Source organism: Glarea lozoyensis (assembly GCF_000409485.1).
Source record: "Glarea lozoyensis ATCC 20868 chromosome Unknown GLAREA11, whole genome shotgun sequence".
In the NCBI taxonomy this organism is placed as follows: domain Eukaryota; kingdom Fungi; phylum Ascomycota; class Leotiomycetes; order Helotiales; family Helotiaceae; genus Glarea; species Glarea lozoyensis.
The window spans coordinates 701977-720607 of NW_007360985.1; the positions used below are offsets into that span (position 1 = coordinate 701977).

Below are 18631 nucleotides of genomic sequence, written 5' to 3' on the forward strand. Positions count from 1 at the left end.
GTCACGAAAACATATCAATCGACCGCACGAAGCCTAGCATAAACATCATTTTCCATTTCCATTTATTTACCACCTTGTTATCTTACACATATCACAATCTCTCCTTTTCCTCCTTTCCCTTCCTATCCACTCTCCTATTTGTTATGCCCCTTTCCCCTTCCCAATTGTATCTCACCACACATCCAACACCCCTCCAAATATTTTTCACCTGTTCCCCCTTCCCACACCCCCATTTTCCAGCAAATCATATATGCTTCCGGAATCCCCTCGCACAAAGTAAAATCAAGATTCATAAAAAATAAAAGCCAATACAATATCATAAAATGAGAAAAAAAGTAATCGTAAAAATACATGAGCTCAAAAATAAAAGCGCTTCCACCAATAAATGCCCCTCGTTAAAAGAGTCAATGATATCGTCGTTAAATGTTCCCCCGAAAATCATACAGAAAGACAAGATATCTGGCATGAAATTTCGTTCAAAGGGTAAAGACAAGTTCCAATGCATCCAAAAAGGGAATATTTTGTTGCGTATGTACGCAATGAGTAAACAGGTATCGTCGTTACGGTCCGTGATATTGAAAAATGCCCGGGACATGGAAGAAAGAAAGAAGAAGAAAAATCCTGGTATGAAAAATGAGGGTTTTTTTCGGCCGTAATCGTTAAAACGTTGAAGTTGATCGATGAATGAATATTCGAAGGAGATGAGTTTCAAGTGATTATTAGAAACATTAAGGGGCATATCGTCGGAAGCAGGGCAGTTGTGACACGTAAAATATTTCCGTGTAAACCATTAATGCGTTCGTTAAAAATTTCGGCGTAAAAGTCTAGAATGATATGCGTCTGGATGGAATGGATCGATTCGATAAATTCGTGAGGAAGGAAATCCCGTTTTTGTGTATGCTTCTTCTCCTGGATTTTGGTGATGAATCCGGGTGATAGTTGCAATGCTCGAAAATTGTCGTCATTATTAGAGGGCAAAGGACCAAGGAAACGGATAATTCCGTAACCAAGAAAACTCCATGGCTATGGTTTGCTTCCAGCTGGGGGCAGTGTAGGCGGATCTCCTCCTGGTGGTGGTTCTCGTGGTGGTTCCTGTGAAGGTTGGCTTGTCTGTCCAGATGATTCCGCGGCTTGTTTAGGTCGGATAGGTTGTGGCTCTGAAGCAAAGCTCTGAGGTGGAATCTGCTGTTCTTGTGGCTGTTGCATTTGGGTCATTGGAGCACTTGCTGCTTGGAACGTGTTTCCTCCAGAGTGCTTTGGCCCCCTTTGTGCTTCATCAGACTCACTTTCCAGTAAATCGCTAATCCTGGAACCCTTTGGTCTGGCAGTGGCTGGTCGCACATTTTTCTTTTTCACAGCACCTTCCGTGGCGACGGCTGAAGATTCACCTTGATACGGACTACCTGTCCTGGTAAGGTCGTTCGACGGGACAATAGGTGCCATTGGCGCAATGGCCGTAAATGGCTGGCGCTGTTCGTCCCTCATGGTACTGGGCTTTAGCGTTTTTGGAGTTAATGTCCTCGATGGTGGCAGAACCTCTCCTCGTGCAATTGCATCCATCTGGCGTTGCTCTACATCCGCCTTGGAAGGGCGACCGCGTTTCTTCGCCTGAGGAGCCGGTGGTAGTGAAGCAGACTGAAAGGGTAACGGAGATCCATTGGCAGAAGTTGGTTTCGGTCTTATATCGCGCGCAGACATGGGAGGGTTATCTTGACCAGATTGACGTCGCTTGGGAGGAGGTTGGGTCATTAACGGTTCTAGTTCTGAACCAGACTTTCGTTTACTACCTGAAGAGGTAAAGCCTGACTGTTGTTGGTGAGGAGGAGGTAAACTTGGGTATGGCGACCGTTGACTTGATCGTAAAGATTCGAACGCGTCCACACATGATTGCAGGGTCCTTCCTATATGACATGTCAGTCTTCCTATATCTCCCCTCTACTATCGGTTGATCCGCAGTCTGTGTGTTGAGGGCACTAAACGCTTCGCAAACGAGTCTCGGAGGATTAAACACACCATAGGGAAGGACCATCTGGCTCCAGTTCGGGACAATGCCACCTTCATTGAGCAACGACATGAGTCTTTCGACCGGAACATTGCTCTTCTTCAAAGCTTCTGCTAGAATGTTGCGCTGTGGAGGAGGAAAGTGTTAGTGTTAGACGCGTCTGGCGAGGTCAACGGTAGCACAGGGCATGCGCCGCGAGTGATAGTGATGCGCTTTGCAGCATAGAATAGATGGTATTGGATGGACGCTTCTGGAGATGGACATACCTTTTCCTGGTCCGTAAATGGAGGGCTATATTCCATGTTGTTTTTCGCGCCTCGTCCTGGAAACACTCTCGAGTGTACCAGGCGACGCAAAGGGGTTTCTGAGAAGTGTGGCAGGTCGAGTTGCCAGTCGCCAGGGGCAAAGAATGTGTGTCTGGCAAGGGAAGAAGGTAATTAAAGGTCATTAAGTATGGAACTGGTGTTGGTCGTTATCAGGACGGGGCGCTTGAGCTGGGGGGGGGGTAAGTGAATGTAAAGTCCAAAGCGGAAAGCGTCAGTCATATGCGTTTCGCATGTGTGGACATGAGCAAAAGAGCGTCGAGTCGTTGGACAAAGGGGTCTGGAAAGGAAGGCTGGATGGGAGAAGCAGCGTCTGGCCGCGTGAGGTGAAGCGCGCGATACTGGGAGCAGCCAGGTAGTGAGCAGCAGCAGCAGCAGAGCCAGGAAGGAAGCAAGACAGAAGGCCCAAAGAAGGAGGGTGTGAAGTAGAAGGGTAGGAGGGTAGGAGGGCAGGAGGGTAGGAGGTAGGAGAAGGGCAGCCGGCCAGAAAGGAGGAGGACCCTGGGAGAAAAGAGGTCGCAGGAAACGGACAGACTGGGACTGTTGAGCGATGTTTCGACGGAACCGCAACGACTCCTCTGGTGCACGCCTTCGCCCGCCCGTCGTGGACTCATGGGGATTCAGGGAGATGAGGCAGAGGGTCATTAGGGAAATGAGACATCGCAATTCTTTGCGATCCATGCAGCCAGCGGTTTTTTCGGGCTATTTGACTGGCGTAGAGCGGTAGAAGCGTCAGAATCCGGCGGCGGCGACTGGCAGACACGCTGATACCGTACAGACAAGCCAGACCAGCCAGACCAGAACAGAAACTACTGCAAGTCGTGCAGACGCAGCAATTTCGCTGGGATGCAACCAAGCGACACCAATAGGCAAGGTTGGGTCGGCGTGTTTGCATTACCCACGGCCCACACCGAACCGGCTTCGACCTGCGCAGCAAAAATCAACAAACAAGTCGAAGAGATACTGCCGTCTGCTGCGTGCGAAAGGAAGCAAAAGTGTGAATGCCCTCATCGCGCAAGGGGGGTTAGTGCGCGGCGGCTGATTGGGCGCGTGTTTCTGTGGGCGGACCTAGTTCTACTGGAGCTAGAAGGACGTTCTCTCACCCTCTCACTCGTCCTCTGTGTCTCTCGATGATCGCCAGACGGCTCCTTCTAGGGTTCAGAAAACCGGTAATTGGTCCCCTCCGACACCAGCAGCGTCAATCAGCGTGCAGAATCGTCCTCAACACCAAGCGTCGTGAGCCTCTCTGCCCCTCCCGGTATCCCCGTCTGATCTGAACCACACCTCCCCCAATCGTTCTTCGCATGCTCCATGCCACAAGGCTGATGTTTCTCGACCCGCATTGCGCGCTGCTGCTACCCTTTGTTTCGAGCCTCATCAATCCGGCGTACCTTCGCCGCCGCGTCGAACTCATGATTGCCTTTTCGCTCCGTTTGAGATATCGACCATCCTGCACCTCCTGACGTTGCTTGGACAGTCGCGGGAAGCACCACACTGGCTAAGGCCATTTTCGTTGGACCGCGATTCTCCGATAGCGAGGCGGCCGTTTCTGCGGCCCTGAGGGAAAACCGAGATGGCTGGCCGTCAGCGATGAATGGCGATTCCCGCTGCAGATTCCAGCAGATTCAGAAGGATTCAATTGTGCGTAAAGACCGCAACGACAACCTCATTTCTCCCTCCGTGGAATCCGCTTCTTATATCAACATATTGCGCGGGGCCGACGTCTCGCCAGTCCTCCTGCATTGTGCGCTGTCGCACGCTCATAGGAGTGGCAGCGCAGCTCTGAGCAGAAAAAAGGTGAACCACTCAAGCGACCCTTCAAAAATACTGCCCAAGCTTGACGTTCCTGATAGATGACGGATCTGGTAGTCAACCTCAAATCCATCTCATTATCCGCTATCCCGCGCTGCGAACCGGTCTTTGCGGTCCCGTGGTGCTTTCATCGAAAGCCACCCCTCCTTCCACTTCAAGTCATTGATCGGACGCCCAAAACATCGACCAGCATACAGTATGCAGCCTCTTTCCATCGAGTCGGCATACCCCCCGAGGACCCATCGAGTCACCCTCCACAGCGTCTCGTATACAACTTGGTCTTGGTCTTTGGGATGAAATAAGGTTATGGAGAAGAGGTGAGTGGGAGTTGTGGTGAACACTGGAAGCATGTACGTTCATGCCGGGACTTTCGTGTAATGCACGACACGTCTGGCAGTGCAATTGCCCACGATATCTCACAGTGGACGTCATAAATGGCAGGAGCCAGCGGACCTCATGGCACTGCTTTCAATCTATACCTACCGAGTAAGTTTTGGACAGATTATAAATGTCTTGTTCTCTGAAAGTTACAGACGAAATACACTATGTTTTGTCAAGCGAATTGACGAAATCTCGTATTTCGTTACTTGGCCGGAGCAGACATTGGATTTTAACTGCCACTTATAAACCAGCGCGAGGATATCTCCAATGATGGTCCAATGGGTATATCTGGGACAGACCGACCACACTGGTATCTTCAGCCCGAGGACATTCTATTGGAATGGCAGATCCGCCAGCGTTCCCTGCAGCTATCTCTCTGTCAGGATACCATTCTCTCTTTCGCCGAGAGGCAAGAGATGGCCACACATACATTTTGGTCGCAGTTGTAAGTCATATCTCCATATGTTCTACAATTTTCCCTCTTTGCGGCTGGTTGAGAGAGAACTTTGTGTTACCTTGCAAATCGCCAGCTCAACACCACGAACTCGGCTGGAATTCTACTGGAAATGTTTGGCAGGACAGTAGAAATGGGACTGGAAGGCTGCGAGCCGATTGAGCGCAAGTCAGGCTTTTCCATTGGTCGGATAGCTGGTCTTCACGACATCTCGAGTGCTCTGTACACATTTTTGGATTTTCTTTGCTTGAGGAAAGGCACGTCATTCAACTTCGGGCTTGCGGAATGGGACTGGAAAACTTCAATGATGCTACAAAGTGCCTCGAACTGTGGTTGCAGGTCGGCGTTGCATAATTCGGGTTGGTGTTCTTGGACGGCGTTAACCGGCGCGCGCTAGTTTGGCGACCAGGTTCAATAATTACTTCTCCTTCTTACATAGCAATCTGAGAGCATTCAACCAATTTGGAAGAGGATTCGGAGGTGATCAAGTGCAGATGATATGTGATCGCATTGCGTCTGGACACAACTGCGAGATCTGAGCTTGAGCGGGAAATGCTGCAGAGGTAATTGTCGTGGTGGATTTGCGCTTCCATCTTTATTCCATCATCTTTCGTTCCCGCACCCTCGAACCCTTTCACCTTCTCTTCTACACCCTCACTCCGCGCCTCGAGTCACTTTTGCGGGAGCGCCATTCATGTCCGCGTCTGCGAGCAGCCCAGCTTCCGCGCATTGCTCGTCTCCTCCCGCCGTCGTTCGAAATCCACCTCCCTGTCTTCTCAGTCCTCGAACAAGGCGCAAACACCCGCATCCTATTCACAACCACTGTCCTTAGAAGATCGACCAGTCTCGAGTATCGCATATTCTTTAATCACAACATCGTTAATTATAATACCTGCGGTGAATTGCTACCACCTTGTCTGTTGACCAAGGAAACAACGAGTCTGGACATAAGATCACCCACGTATTCCGAACCCAGCGGATCGCCACGTTCGCTGAATTTACATCAGCCACCCGCAACCTGTTTGCGATGGAGGAAGATCACGAGGATATCAAGGGCGAACCTGTCGATGCAGCGCTGGGCGACATGAAGCTGGAAGAAGGAGCTGGTTCATCCGTAGAGGGAACCACTATCGTGAGCGGCACATATGACGAGCGGAACACACCAGTCGAGCTGAGAAAATCTCGATCCTCAACCCCAGCGACAAAACATTCCGCCTCACAATCTCCTGTAAAAATGGAGAGCGAGAGGATATCAACCGCTTTGAGCGACGATGAGATGGAAGAAGTTGACGGTGATGAGAATACGGTGTCAGTTGAACCAGAAAAAATACCGAAAACTTCACGAAAATCCGCGCCAAAAGTCGCGTCTCGACCACCGATCCTCTACAATGATTTAGAAGATGTGGTTGAAGAAGCTGTCACGAAATTTGATCTCCTGCAACAATGTCGTTATGGCTCCAAGAAATTGGGAGCTTCTAACAGTGACCCATGGGATTGTGATTGCCCAGAGGAGTGGAGTAGGTATTCCCATACCTGAGTCTGGTGCAGTTTATGCTAATGGTGCCGCAGTCGACGGCGTGAACAACGCATGTGGGGATGATTCTAATTGTATTAACCGCATGACAAAAATGGAATGCATTGTAGATAAGTGCAAGTGCGGTGATACTTGTCAAAACCAGAGGTTTCAACGGCAAGATTATGCTGATGTCTCTGTCATTAAAACCGACAAAAAGGGCTACGGTCTTCGCGCGAACACCGACCTGGACGCTGGAGATTTTGTCTTTGAATACATCGGCGAAGTCATAAATGAGCCGACCTTTAGGAAGCGCACGATTGAATATCACAAGGAGGGAATCAAGCACTTTTATTTCATGTCCTTGGGAAAGGACGAATTTGTCGATGCTACGAAAAAGGGTAATCTTGGTCGTTTTTGCAATCATTCTTGCAATCCCAATTGTTTCGTGGACAAATGGATTGTCAAGGACAAGTTGCGCATGGGCATTTTTGCGCAGCGCCCCATCCAAAAAGGCGAAGAATTGGTATTCAACTACAACGTCGATCGATATGGAGCCGATCCGCAACCATGTTATTGCGGCGAACCAAATTGTGGTGGTTTTATGGGTGGGAAGACGCAGACTGATAGGGAGATTGATTTGCCCACTGCAACTCTGGAAGCGCTAGGTATTGAGGATGGTAATGGATGGGGTCCTGCAGCCGCCAAGAAACCCCGGAAAAAGAGGTCTGGGGAGAGCGACGAAGAATACATCAACAGCCTCCCAGCGCAGGAACTCGATGAAGATGGAGTACGAACCCTCATGGCGACTCTTATGCAATGCAAGGAGAAATGGCTTGCCGTCAGATTAATCACACGACTGCAGCGATGCGACGATGATAGGGTTCGCAATCGAGTTGTTCAGATGCACGGTTACCAGATCCTGCGAACAACACTTAATACCTGGGAAGAGGACAACGACATCATCCTCCGGATTCTCGATATCCTTTATAGATTTCCTCGTTTAACAAGGAACAAGATCAGTGACTCCAAAATCGAGTCTGCTGTCGCTACATTAGTCAATTCCGAACATGAAGATGTCGCATACGAATCAAAACGGCTGATTGAAGCTTGGAGTAAGCTAGAAGTCGCATATCGAATACCCAGGAAGAAGCATGATCCAAATGCTGTTGATACCTACGAGCGACGGCCGTCGGAGCGTGAAGAGGAGGTCGCCAAAAAACCCGTCAAGCCCTTTGTAGCGCCCACGGGGCCGAAAAATAACACTCCTCAGAAAGCATTTTTCCCGTCAAGAGCGCCACCACCGCGACGCAACTTTCCGTTAACCTTGCCTAGGGGTTGGTTTGAAGCGAAGGACAAGAGTGGAAACACATACTTTTACACTCAAGCTGGTACTGTAACCTGGCACAGACCTACATTAGCCGCTGTTGAGCCGCCCCAGCCCAAAGCAATACCAAAGAGTGTCCAGACCGCGAGAACTCTTCAGGATATCATCCAAAGCATCACAGCTGAGCAAAGTTCCCAGACGCCGACCCAGAGTGCGACAGCCGAATCTACACCCAAAGAAAGCAAGAAACCGGTAGAAAAATGGCGGTCATATCCAGAAGAGAAGCAAATGAAGTTGTACGAGAATACTGTGAGTCGTTTTATACTCCTTGGTTGATTAAGTGCTGATAGTATTGTAGCTCCTTCCTCACATTAAATACGTGATGGCGAAATTCGCCAAGTACCTCCCTAAGGAGGACCTCAAGAAATTTGGTAAAGAGGTCGGGAAACTTCTTGTCAAATCGGATTTCAAACATAAACGAGTCGAAGATCCTACGAAAATTACCGAAAAACAGGAAAAGAAAGTAAAGAGCTTTGTGCGCGATTATTTCGAAAAGGTTCTCAAAAAGCGGACAGCTATTGACCAGAAGAAGAAGGAGAAATTAGCCAATGGTTCTTCAACTTCAGAGCTGAATAGCACCGTCTCACCGACTGATGAACCCATAAGCAACTCTCCAGAAGATATCGATGATAACATATTCAGTCCTGAATCACCTCCGCCCCAAATGTCACCGTCAATACCTCCAGCCACACCACTCGAATCACCATCTCGCAAACGCACACACGACGAAATCAATACCCCCGACAGCGAATCCAACAAACGTCTCAAAGAAGGCGAGTCGGACGCTGTTCCTACACCACCTCCCCCGCCACCTCCACCCGAGCCAGAGGAGACAGAAGAGACAGAAGAGGAACGCGAACTGAGACTTCAAGAAGAGGAGTTAATGAGGGAGAACGAGGAAGCGGAACTTTTGGATAAGGACGGCGAGATTGGGGATGCCGTGTTACCGAGTGGGGACGTGGATGTGGAGGCCGCCGAGCTGGTGAGGCGGAATAAACAGGAGTTTGAGGCGAATCAGGGCGTCGATGTGGGTGCTAATGGCGTATATATTGATGGGGATGGGATGGAGGGGTTGGAAGGCCCGGATCTGAGTAATGGGACTGCGAATGCGAAGGGCAGATCTGAGGAGGTTATGAGTCATTGATATACTCGATTACCTGCCTGCCTACCTATTTACCTGATATAGCTTATACTATTATAAGACATGTTGCTCTTTTTCATGTTGATTTTTTCGGCGGGATAGGGGTGTGTGGTGTTTTCTCAGTGCGAAGCCTCGTGTTTCTGGACTCTGGACTCTATCCCCCCTGTGCGAGTCACCACAGCCTAACGGAACTTCACATTCCCAAGAATGAGCAAAGCCGCTATTACTTCGGATAGTTATAGCTCTTGTCGCACTCGGTCCATGCCTTCGATTGTGCACTATTCTTTGTTACTGTGGATGTAAAGTTCTAGCGTTAAGAGAGCGCGTGTATTTTTATATAATGATAGATAAACTTTGCCCTGACTTAGTGTTATAAATGTAACTCGGAATTAGCACTTTGATCTTAACAGGCTGTCTCAGCGAGCTATACTGGCCTGTTCATCTTGAGAGCTTGTAACAAATCCACCTCTCCCTTTTAGATATCTCCCACACAAGATGAGACACGATTATACGATCAACGTCTTAGTAAACACCTTAGCCAATCTTCGTAGACTTTGAAGTTAAGGCGTAACACTGGTACATGGCACTGAGCTATATCCACCCTAGCAAGTAACAACACAATTTAAAATCAGCTATTGGTGAGTTGGTGTTTGATGTCTGCTTAGGCATCAAGCTGTCATCCTTCAGGGCTGCTTGTTTATGTATGTATGCTACGCAGATCTACGAGCACTCTTGCCGAACGATCACGATACTTGTCGGTTTACACGTCAGGATATAACATTTCGACGAGAATGATATTATTTTACTTTAAGCTATAAATGACTTAAATTAAGAAGTAAATGGTTTTGACTGCTAGATGAAGTTTCGTGACCAAGCTGGAGAGACAAACACCGATAGCGTCGGACGAATTAGAACGCCGTCGCTCTGGGGCTACAACAACCTTCTATGTTTACCGAGACGTCGTCATGAACTCATCGTCCATACTAAACCCAAAAACCATCCACTATCAAGCCATAAATAAATCAACAAAATCTCCTTCTCACAACTACACCACCAAACTCCCCTCCCCCAATCAAAAGCTCTCCACCCACCCTCAAACCCCGCTAAACCCAATGCACCAAACTTTTGCATCTCGCGCAACAACTCCGACGTGCAACAAGTCTCCCAATTCCCGGCCCCTCCCGTCAGCCTGCATGAGCCCGATGTAACGTGGGGGCCGAGAAAACGGATCCTTGTGCGTGGACGCGAAAAATAATCGACTGAAGAGCGCAGAGAAGGAATAATTGTCGCAACGACGAAGAGGAGGAAACGGGCCACGCAACAATGGGCAAGAACAAGAGGTTGACGGGGAAAACGCCAAAACGACCAAAACACCCCGCGACGAAACTCTCGCGGCCAAGTGGTGTGGTGAAAGCGCATTCGAAGCCCGCGAAGAAACATGTGCAACACGCCCATACCGCCCCGACAATCCCTTTCCAGACCGACGATCACATCCTGCTAGTCGGCGAAGCGGACCTCTCTTTCTCTTCCGCGCTGCTCGCTCTCGGATTTCCGCGTCTCACGCCTACGGTCTACGAGAGCTCCGAGGGGGAACTATGTGAGAAATATCCAAGCGGTGAGGGGGTGGGGGGAGCGCGGGGGAATATCGATGTGTTGAGGGAAGGAGGGGTTGTGGTGCGGTATGGCGTTGATGTGACGAGGAGGGGGTGGATGAAGGGGGGGATGAGGTGGGAGAGGGTGGTGTTTAATTTTCCGCATGTGGGGGGGAAGAGTACGGATGTTAATAGGCAGGTTAGGTATAATCAGGGTATATTGCCTCCCATTCTATCCCCCCTAAGTCAAATCTAACATGCGCAATTAGAGCTATTAGTATCCTTCTTCAAATCTAGCATCTCTCTCCTCTCGCCCACGCCCGGGTCATCGATCCTCGTTACGTTGTTTGAAGGCGAACCGTACACGCTCTGGAATATACGCGATTTGGCACGGCATAGCGGACTAGAAGTCCTGCGTAGTTTCCGGTTTCAGGCGGGGGCGTATGAGGGGTATAGACATGCTAGGACGTTGGGCGTGGTTAAGGGGGGTGGTGGGTGGAAGGGGGAGGATCGGCTGAGTCGGACGTATGAGTTTGTTAGGAAGGGGGAGGGGGTGAAGCAGGGCACGGGGAAGAAGGCGGGTAGTGATGATGAGGAGGATGAAAATGAGATGGGTGGTGATGAAGGGCAGGGTGGGAGTGAAGCCGAGGAGGTGATGGATGAAGGCCATGAAGGAATGGTCGAAGATGAGGAACATGCAAGCGGCGCTGACGACGAAGATAAAGATGGTTGAAACAGTAACATCCGGTTGTTTTTTTACACAAAACCGCTATTTTATCCTTAACGCCTTTAAGCCGATGAGGGCTCCGCTTCCTACCGCGGCCATTTATCAACACCTCCACGACACTCAAACAAATGTCGCCTATCTAGCTTCAACATTGTCAATTTGACATCCTCCTCTCAGACATCCTCCAGCAATTCCACTATGCGATAACTGTCGAATCGACAGGTACTCCAGGAACTACTGGCAACGGAGCACCGTTCATGACCAAGCCATTGTCCATGTTAACATTGGATGTGGCTAACAACTCGGTACCTAGCTCCTCCCCATCTGGATGTAATACGAACATTGGCGACTCCATAGTATCTCCATCGAAGATCACCGTATTTTGGATAGGCTGCTGGCGAGCACCTAAAACATTGATAACATCTTGCGCAAGCTGGCCTCCGAGAACAGCTGCGACTGGAGATATCTCAGTATTCAGACCGCCGAGGAATTTTCTCAAGACTTCGGATTTCATAGTCTCCTCCGGCAAACCAAGAGCCTTATGTTTTGCTGTTGCTAGCAGCGTGAAGCTTGCAATGTCTTCGCGGATGCTGGGGCTGGGGAATCGACCGTTGTTCATATCAAGAAATGCCCATAGAGCTCGAAAGCATGATAATATCGGCGTCACGGCCTTTAGCCGCCGTCTACTTTTCAAAAACTCTTCGGGAAGCCGTGCGCCATCGCTGCAAAGAATCCAGGTCGCATATTCCTCTCTTTTGGTCACCAACTCAATATTCTTACCATTTTCCTTCTTCTGTGACACATTAACCACGCTTCGTGACCGCGTCTCCTGGCCCAAGGTTGTAGGCCTGTTTCCCTTTTCTCTCTCCACTAAATAGTCGTGCTCAATCAAATCTGAGAATATAAAGCCGTACATGCCATGTAGCCCAGCAGCATAAAATCGTTTGCGGTAAAACCTTGTCATCGTATTGATCAGCCCCAGTCGCATTGGCGCCAGGTCAATCGCAATGACCACATCGAACTGGGAATAGTAATCGCTTTTCACTTCTGCTTCCGGAGTTGTGTCTACCACCACCTTCACTCTAGGATTCAGCTTCCTGATCTGAGGCGCCGCGGCCTCGGCTCTATTCCTTCCAACATCGGCCTGAGATAAAAAGAACTGCGCGCCTAGATCGGCTTCGGTGACAATGGCGCTATCGAGAATTGTGAGGGTGGAAATGCCGGCCAGAACTAGGTTTTTGGCAATTTCGTTCGAGAGGGCGGAGAGTGTAATGAGGAGGATGGAGGCAGATCGGATTTTCTCTTGCGCCTGGACGCCCCATAGACGGATTTGTCGGTCGTAGAGGGCGATTTCATCTGTGAAAAATTAGTTTGTTTGGACTCGATATGTATGGTACTGAAAGTGCCACGAAGTGCGATTGCAAAATAGAGATTGGGAGTGTAAATACCTGCACTGATACCTGCTGGAGCCGTTTGGGAAGGCACTACAGGTGGATCTTCCATAGCGACAGCTGGTACTTGCTCCCGCACTGGGAGACTTGATTCCCCGTTCAGATCCTCCATTGTGAACCACTCCGAAGATTGGATGTGAAGCTTCAGAAATTCGTTTGCGGGAGAGACGAAGCGCGAGAATCACTAAGTTTCCGCGTAGAGCGCTATTAGCAGCTGCGCATGGTCCTGAGTTATGAGGTTGGTTATGCCTCGGCGAGCTCAATTACGTGTAGTGACACGAGTATAGCGGACTTTCGAGTCGATCAACAACAAACAAAAGTTATGGTCTTCTCGAATCCAAAATGAAGCTTCGAGAGGTCGGTGTTTGGAGATGCCGATGGTGGGTCGCTTGATGATTGGTTTTCCAGGTTTCATCAAAAATTGCAGTAAGCTGATATCACCACGTGACCATTTTCCCCTGCCGAGTATTAACGGTGCTGAGCTCCACCCTTCTTCTGGTGCCCCATCTTTTGTTCCTCCCCTGAATCAACCGACGATGCCATTTCTACAAAGCATGACGGAGGATTTCTATTGGTGCCGTGAACGACGATGGTCCGAGCACTTTTGCGGCGTCGAGTTAAGCTCCATATGGTGACAGTTGAGAGCTCATATATCCTTTCTTCGTTTTAACCAACATTCTTTAAAGTCTTGCCTTTTTCTTTCCTCTCTATATTTTGCGATCGATTGACGATACAACGTGTCCCATATCCAAGTAAGCTCGAACTCAATATGGAAGGACATGTAGTAGATGATCACAATAGCTCGTCGGAACATGTGGAAGTGCCCAAGAGACGCGAGAAAACTTATCCAGAAATTGAGAACCGCAAGAGGAAAAAGATGCCCAAGGTCAGGACGGGCTGTAAGACATGCCGGTACGTTTCAACTCGTTATGATATCCAAAAAAAATTAACGTTTCGTTTCCATCATAAACACTGGATGTTAACAAGAGAGAGTACTGATTTGAGACATAGAATACGACGAATAAAGTGTGACGAGGGGAAGCCAATCTGCTTAAAGTGCCAGGTGAGAAGGTGTATTTTGGCCGTTTGTGCACTGTACTAAAGCAATACAGAAATTCGGCGTAGAATGTGACGGTTATGTAGAGATTGAGCCACCTCGTCCACGTCAAGTCATTAAGCCACTTCAGCCCACGCGTCACACTCGTTTTATCATTGATCGACTTCCAAACATGAGTCCCCATAGGAATGAGCAGGAATATCGCTATCTACGATATTTTCGAGAGGAAACAGCCAAAGACCTAAGTGGGCTGTTTGAAGACAGACTATGGCTACGCATCATTCCACAGGCATGCTACGAAGAGGTGGTTCTGCGAGATCTCACCATATCCATTTCGGCTTTGATCATAGCCAACAATTCTTCAGTAGAAGGTGCACCACATCGAGAGTACGCCTACAAACGTTACTCGAGCTCTGTTTGTCGGATTCGGGATGAATTGGACACCAGGCACGAACGTGATGCAATTCGAATCGCTCTGATCTCGTCCATACTGATATTTTGCTTTGAGAGTTTTCAAGGCGATCATGAATTGGCAATCAAGCATATGGAATCCTCGCTTAAGCTGATGCGAAAGCGATTCCTAACTGGCAAGCACACATTTTCTGTCATTCGGCCACAGTCAGGTTTACCACATATGGAGCACGATCTGTTATCTGTGTGCGTTCGCATGGACAATAGTCTGACATCGAGACCTGGATTGAATGGGATTCCCAGGACCAGCATGTTAGACATCGACTATGGCGCCGAAGACTTCGAGATTCCGACCAAGTTTACCAGCATCTTTGAGGCACGAAACTATCTCGAGCATATCCAATACGTCGCAATGCCTGTTCTCGGGAACTTTTCTGAAGATTCCGCGACTAGAGAACTATCTCCACAACAGGAGAAATTGCGAAAGACAGCTGAATCCCAGCTTCAATCATGGCACAGAGCTTTTGCACCATTCATCGATCATGAGAAGACTGAGTCTGAGTTTTCGAGAAACACTTCCATAGCTAAAGCTATGTCACTACGGTCACACGTTCTCGCGACTGAGATAGCAGTACGGGAAATAGATATTGCAAACTCGATTATAGGTGTCGATGAATTCGTGTCTATGTGCTGGGAGATAATAGCAATCTGTAGACTTACCATCAAAGATACGAGCTTCGTTAAAAAGTGGGTTTGGGACTGCGGTATAATTGCACAATTGTTCATCGTCATTTCGAGCTGCGATATCAGAAACGTCCGTCAAGAGGCGGTTGATATTCTCAGAAAAGCAGGCCCAAGGAGAGAGTTTCTATGGGATGCTGCGGCTGTGGCCAATTATGGAGATGTGCTACTCGGAATTTAAACAATTCACGGCGAAGCTGTGGCTCCATCAACTACGACTCCAGATAAGTGTCGCCCTAATTCGATCATTGACTGGTGTTCGGGACAAACACGGCCTTCACGAATCTCATTGACCTTGCAACACGAGACAAAAGCCACCATGTCGAATTAGCTTAATCTTGCATTCATTACTGAATCTTGTTTTCATTTTGGCAAACTTGAGAAGTCCCTGAAATGGAGTGGTGCCTGGCTCAAGGTGGACAAAATAAGCAGAAGTCGAAACACTTTGTTTCTTCGATCAAACTGACGAAATTTTGTATGTTCCGTCGATTATTCTGAGTGAGTAATATGATTTCGAACTCTGTTTAGACCTAATTAAGGTAAGAGTGCCTCCGTACGCTTAAGGGTAAGGTTAGCTAATAGAATGGTTGAAAGGTAAACGGATAATCTTATATCGAAGGAACCCCATTTTTGCCGTCTACTCTGTAAGACTCTTCTACTTCGCGAAACCTAGATGTAAGTCACTTTTAAACTCATCAATGTTAAGGCGAAGAGGTAATGGTGGACAAGTGCGTTACACACTTTCTTATTGGAGACCTGGATTAGCCAAGGCATAGTTAGCCCACCTTACGTAAAAACGACCCAGTACGGCAGGTAACAGCCACACAGGCCGAGCTAGCTTGTTCATGACAGCGTATAGGCGTGTCAGGTTAGCTAGTGTTCTACTACGTTACTTACGTCAAGTACGAGTAGACAAATGGGATTCTAATGCCTGCTGACGTCGAGTTCAGGGTTAGCTAAGGCATGATTGAGGGGAATCCTACGAAGAAATCATATATATGAAGAATCCATCTACAAATGGAAATACTTTAACCATCCCCGAGACAACGGTCATCATGTATATTAATTCCATCATGTCGTTCCAGCGGCCGTCGGCTGTCCTCCTTTTCGTGGTCGTCGCTATACTTCTCTGCTTAGTCGACCCCGTCATAGCAACAAAGATCAGGAATGGCGCCGATCCCACTGTCATGAAAATCGGGAACACTTATTACTCTGCCGAATCGTCAGGAGGTGGTATCGATGTTCGTGCCGCATCATCCCTAGAAGGCCTCGGAGCCGCCAACGTTCAACGACAAAGAGTATGGACTGACAACAACAACCGAGGTGATGTCTGGGCTCCTGAGATAACCACGGACCTGGGTCGAACTTTCATCCACTTCTCGGCAGGGAAGGATGCGGCTCATCGCATGTACGTTATCAGCGCCGACTCCCCCCTCGGCTCGTACTCAACGGAATCGAAGCTCGCACTGCCTGACGATCAGTGGGCAATCGATGGCACCTTTTTCGTTTTTGAGGGCCGTGGGCTGGTTTGTCTGGTCTGGTTGGGAGAGCGAGAGCCGCAATACCGAACAGAATCTCTATATCTGTCGTATGGACAGCCCGACCAAGCCCATCGGCTCACGGTTTATTATTTCCCAGCCCCGAGAGTCTTGGGAGCGAGGCGACCAGCCTTACATTAACGAGGGACCTGAAGCCATCGTCGATCCGGATGGACAATTGCACATTGTATACTCTGCGAACGGTAGTTGGGCGAGCAGATACTGTCTTGGGGATCTCCGACTCCGCAAAGGCGGCGACCCGGGATATGTATGGGATTGGTACAAGTCGAACGGATGTCTCTTCGGTTCACACCAAGACCGAATGATGAAAGGTTGGGATGCGACTCTTTCCATCGACGGGCCTGGACACCATACTTTTGCGCTCCCCAACGGCGCCGTGAACCAAAGCCCTGGCGGCACGAATCATATCCCATTCGTGTTCCATGGCGTACCGAAAGGCACGCCGTACAGCTGGGAGAACCGCGCTTGGTTTACAGGGAGTTTTGTGTGGTGGAGCAAGACTGCTTACACACGTCAGAATTCACCGGGCGATGCGAGTAATACGGGGTTTAGCTTTAAGTTTTTTGAGTAGGTATATAGTTTTTACGATTTTATGGCACAGAACGACGGGGTGAGTTCGTTGTATATATCGAAGATTTTTAATGCTATTTCTCTATTTCTCTTATTCTGTGAAAGTGTCTTGACGAGTACTTTCAAAGGAATTACCCTTCGATCAATTTAACATCTCGAGTGTTCTGTTCATTTATTTTACCATATAAGACTGCCAGAATTTGCAAGATAATAGATAGAAACAACTACCCGCTCTAGATTGTACACTCTTAGTTGAAAGAGTGCTCACAATATTCTACTATCTACGTAGTCCACTATGACCTGCAACATTCCTAGGGTATGAAATGCTACATTGGATACACAGATACATCATACCAACGAAGACGTGGTCTACTACGTGACATTACCTCTTCGGAAAGTTTGATTTCTTTGGCTACGTTACACTCACCGTTGAGGGATTTATCAAAAGCTGAGAGGCGGATACGACATATAAAACTCACATTACAATATGTCACTCGAAACACAGTATCATACTCAAAATACAGTATACTACTTACAATGAAGCAGTATACTATATTGATGAACAATAAGTGCCAAAATAGTTGTCTTTTCTGAAGCGCCCAATACGTGTTTCCATCTGGCAAGCTTCATAATTACACAACCTTTTCCTCACAAAAAACACACAAATATGGGTGGGTAAACCCTCATACGTATTCACAACTTCCACGTACAAAGTGAGTTAACACGTCTGCTCCATCGAGTGCAACGGGGCTTCAAAGCGTCCCTCATAATTTTTAAGTTCTCTGTGTTATATCTTGTCACGCAACAGGGTCAACATACCGGACCACGGAGATTTGCTTTTAGGACCACAACCTTCCAACACGGCCGCGAAGATCAAGGTACGACAAGCAGTCGAAGTGGCCGCGATGCTTAAACACGATCGCTATCACTTCCCACCGGGAAGCAAACTCGACGGCCCAAAATAAAGAAGAAGCTGAAGAACTGTTTCCCAGGAATGGGTCACTCCAGGCACTCGCAAAGACCTCGACGCGCAATTGAAACCGGTGTATCACTGAGATCATAGTAGTAGAGATCTTGTGAAGCAAAGAAATTAAAGGCAACATGTTATGGAAATCCATACATACCACTAAGGGGAGTATGAAGATGTGAATGGGCGTGAAGCCGGCCGGACTTGCTCCTTTCTCATGTTAGAGTGTTCAACTCTGCGGACTGAAACCAGTTCACACAAGGTTAGTGAGAATAGATCTCTTGGATAAGATCCAACCCTCACAAACATAATTTCTGAGGAGTGTGGGTTTTATTGCGAGGATAGCGAGTATCAAAGTCAGGGGTTGTGGAGATACGGAGAGGGCGGGTATAGCTTTATAAAAGGTATAAATTTACTGATTCCTCTTCCAGAGTGAAGAGATTACTTAGTAACGACTGCTTCAAGAAAGTGTATCAATATGCGTCATCTCTCACAACATCCAAATCTTTCATCAAACAAGAATCGGTCAAGAACACTTCTTAA

General features: G+C 48.3%; 7 protein-coding genes across 7 annotated transcripts; 4 read left to right on the top strand and 3 right to left on the bottom strand.

Moving 5' to 3' along the window:
• Positions 1-1023: 1023 nt before the first annotated feature.
• On the bottom strand, positions 1024-2304 carry GLAREA_11154 (uncharacterized protein; the record flags this gene model as incomplete). The annotated part of the gene is made up of 3 exons (XM_008079343.1): positions 1024-1901; positions 2014-2128; positions 2269-2304. The coding sequence occupies 3 exons, from the start codon at positions 2302-2304 to the stop codon at positions 1024-1026; spliced, it is 1029 nt and encodes a 342-aa protein (XP_008077534.1).
• Positions 2305-3680: 1376 nt separating this feature from the next.
• On the bottom strand, positions 3681-3833 carry GLAREA_11155 (uncharacterized protein; the record flags this gene model as incomplete). Its single annotated transcript, XM_008079344.1, has 1 exon — positions 3681-3833. One exon carries the CDS (start codon positions 3831-3833, stop codon positions 3681-3683), a length of 153 nt encoding a protein of 50 aa, XP_008077535.1.
• A 2166-nt stretch (positions 3834-5999) lies between these two features.
• Positions 6000-9016, top strand: GLAREA_11156 (SET; the record flags this gene model as incomplete). The annotated part of the gene is made up of 3 exons (XM_008079345.1): positions 6000-6489; positions 6542-8121; positions 8171-9016. The coding sequence occupies 3 exons, from the start codon at positions 6000-6002 to the stop codon at positions 9014-9016; spliced, it is 2916 nt and encodes a 971-aa protein (XP_008077536.1).
• Positions 9017-10336: 1320 nt separating this feature from the next.
• GLAREA_11157 (uncharacterized protein) lies at positions 10337-11338 on the top strand (the record flags this gene model as incomplete). The annotated part of the gene is made up of 2 exons (XM_008079346.1): positions 10337-10820; positions 10875-11338. The coding sequence occupies 2 exons, from the start codon at positions 10337-10339 to the stop codon at positions 11336-11338; spliced, it is 948 nt and encodes a 315-aa protein (XP_008077537.1).
• Positions 11339-11528: 190 nt separating this feature from the next.
• On the bottom strand, positions 11529-12895 carry GLAREA_11158 (Activating enzyme of the ubiquitin-like protein; the record flags this gene model as incomplete). Its single annotated transcript, XM_008079347.1, has 2 exons — positions 11529-12688; positions 12781-12895. 2 exons carry the CDS (start codon positions 12893-12895, stop codon positions 11529-11531), a joined length of 1275 nt encoding a protein of 424 aa, XP_008077538.1.
• A 657-nt stretch (positions 12896-13552) lies between these two features.
• GLAREA_11159 (Zn2/Cys6 DNA-binding protein) lies at positions 13553-15173 on the top strand (the record flags this gene model as incomplete). The annotated part of the gene is made up of 3 exons (XM_008079348.1): positions 13553-13695; positions 13795-13846; positions 13896-15173. The coding sequence occupies 3 exons, from the start codon at positions 13553-13555 to the stop codon at positions 15171-15173; spliced, it is 1473 nt and encodes a 490-aa protein (XP_008077539.1).
• Positions 15174-16065: 892 nt separating this feature from the next.
• GLAREA_11160 (Arabinanase/levansucrase/invertase) lies at positions 16066-17122 on the top strand (the record flags this gene model as incomplete). The annotated part of the gene is made up of 2 exons (XM_008079349.1): positions 16066-16614; positions 16676-17122. The coding sequence occupies 2 exons, from the start codon at positions 16066-16068 to the stop codon at positions 17120-17122; spliced, it is 996 nt and encodes a 331-aa protein (XP_008077540.1).
• Positions 17123-18631: the final 1509 nt, after the last annotated feature.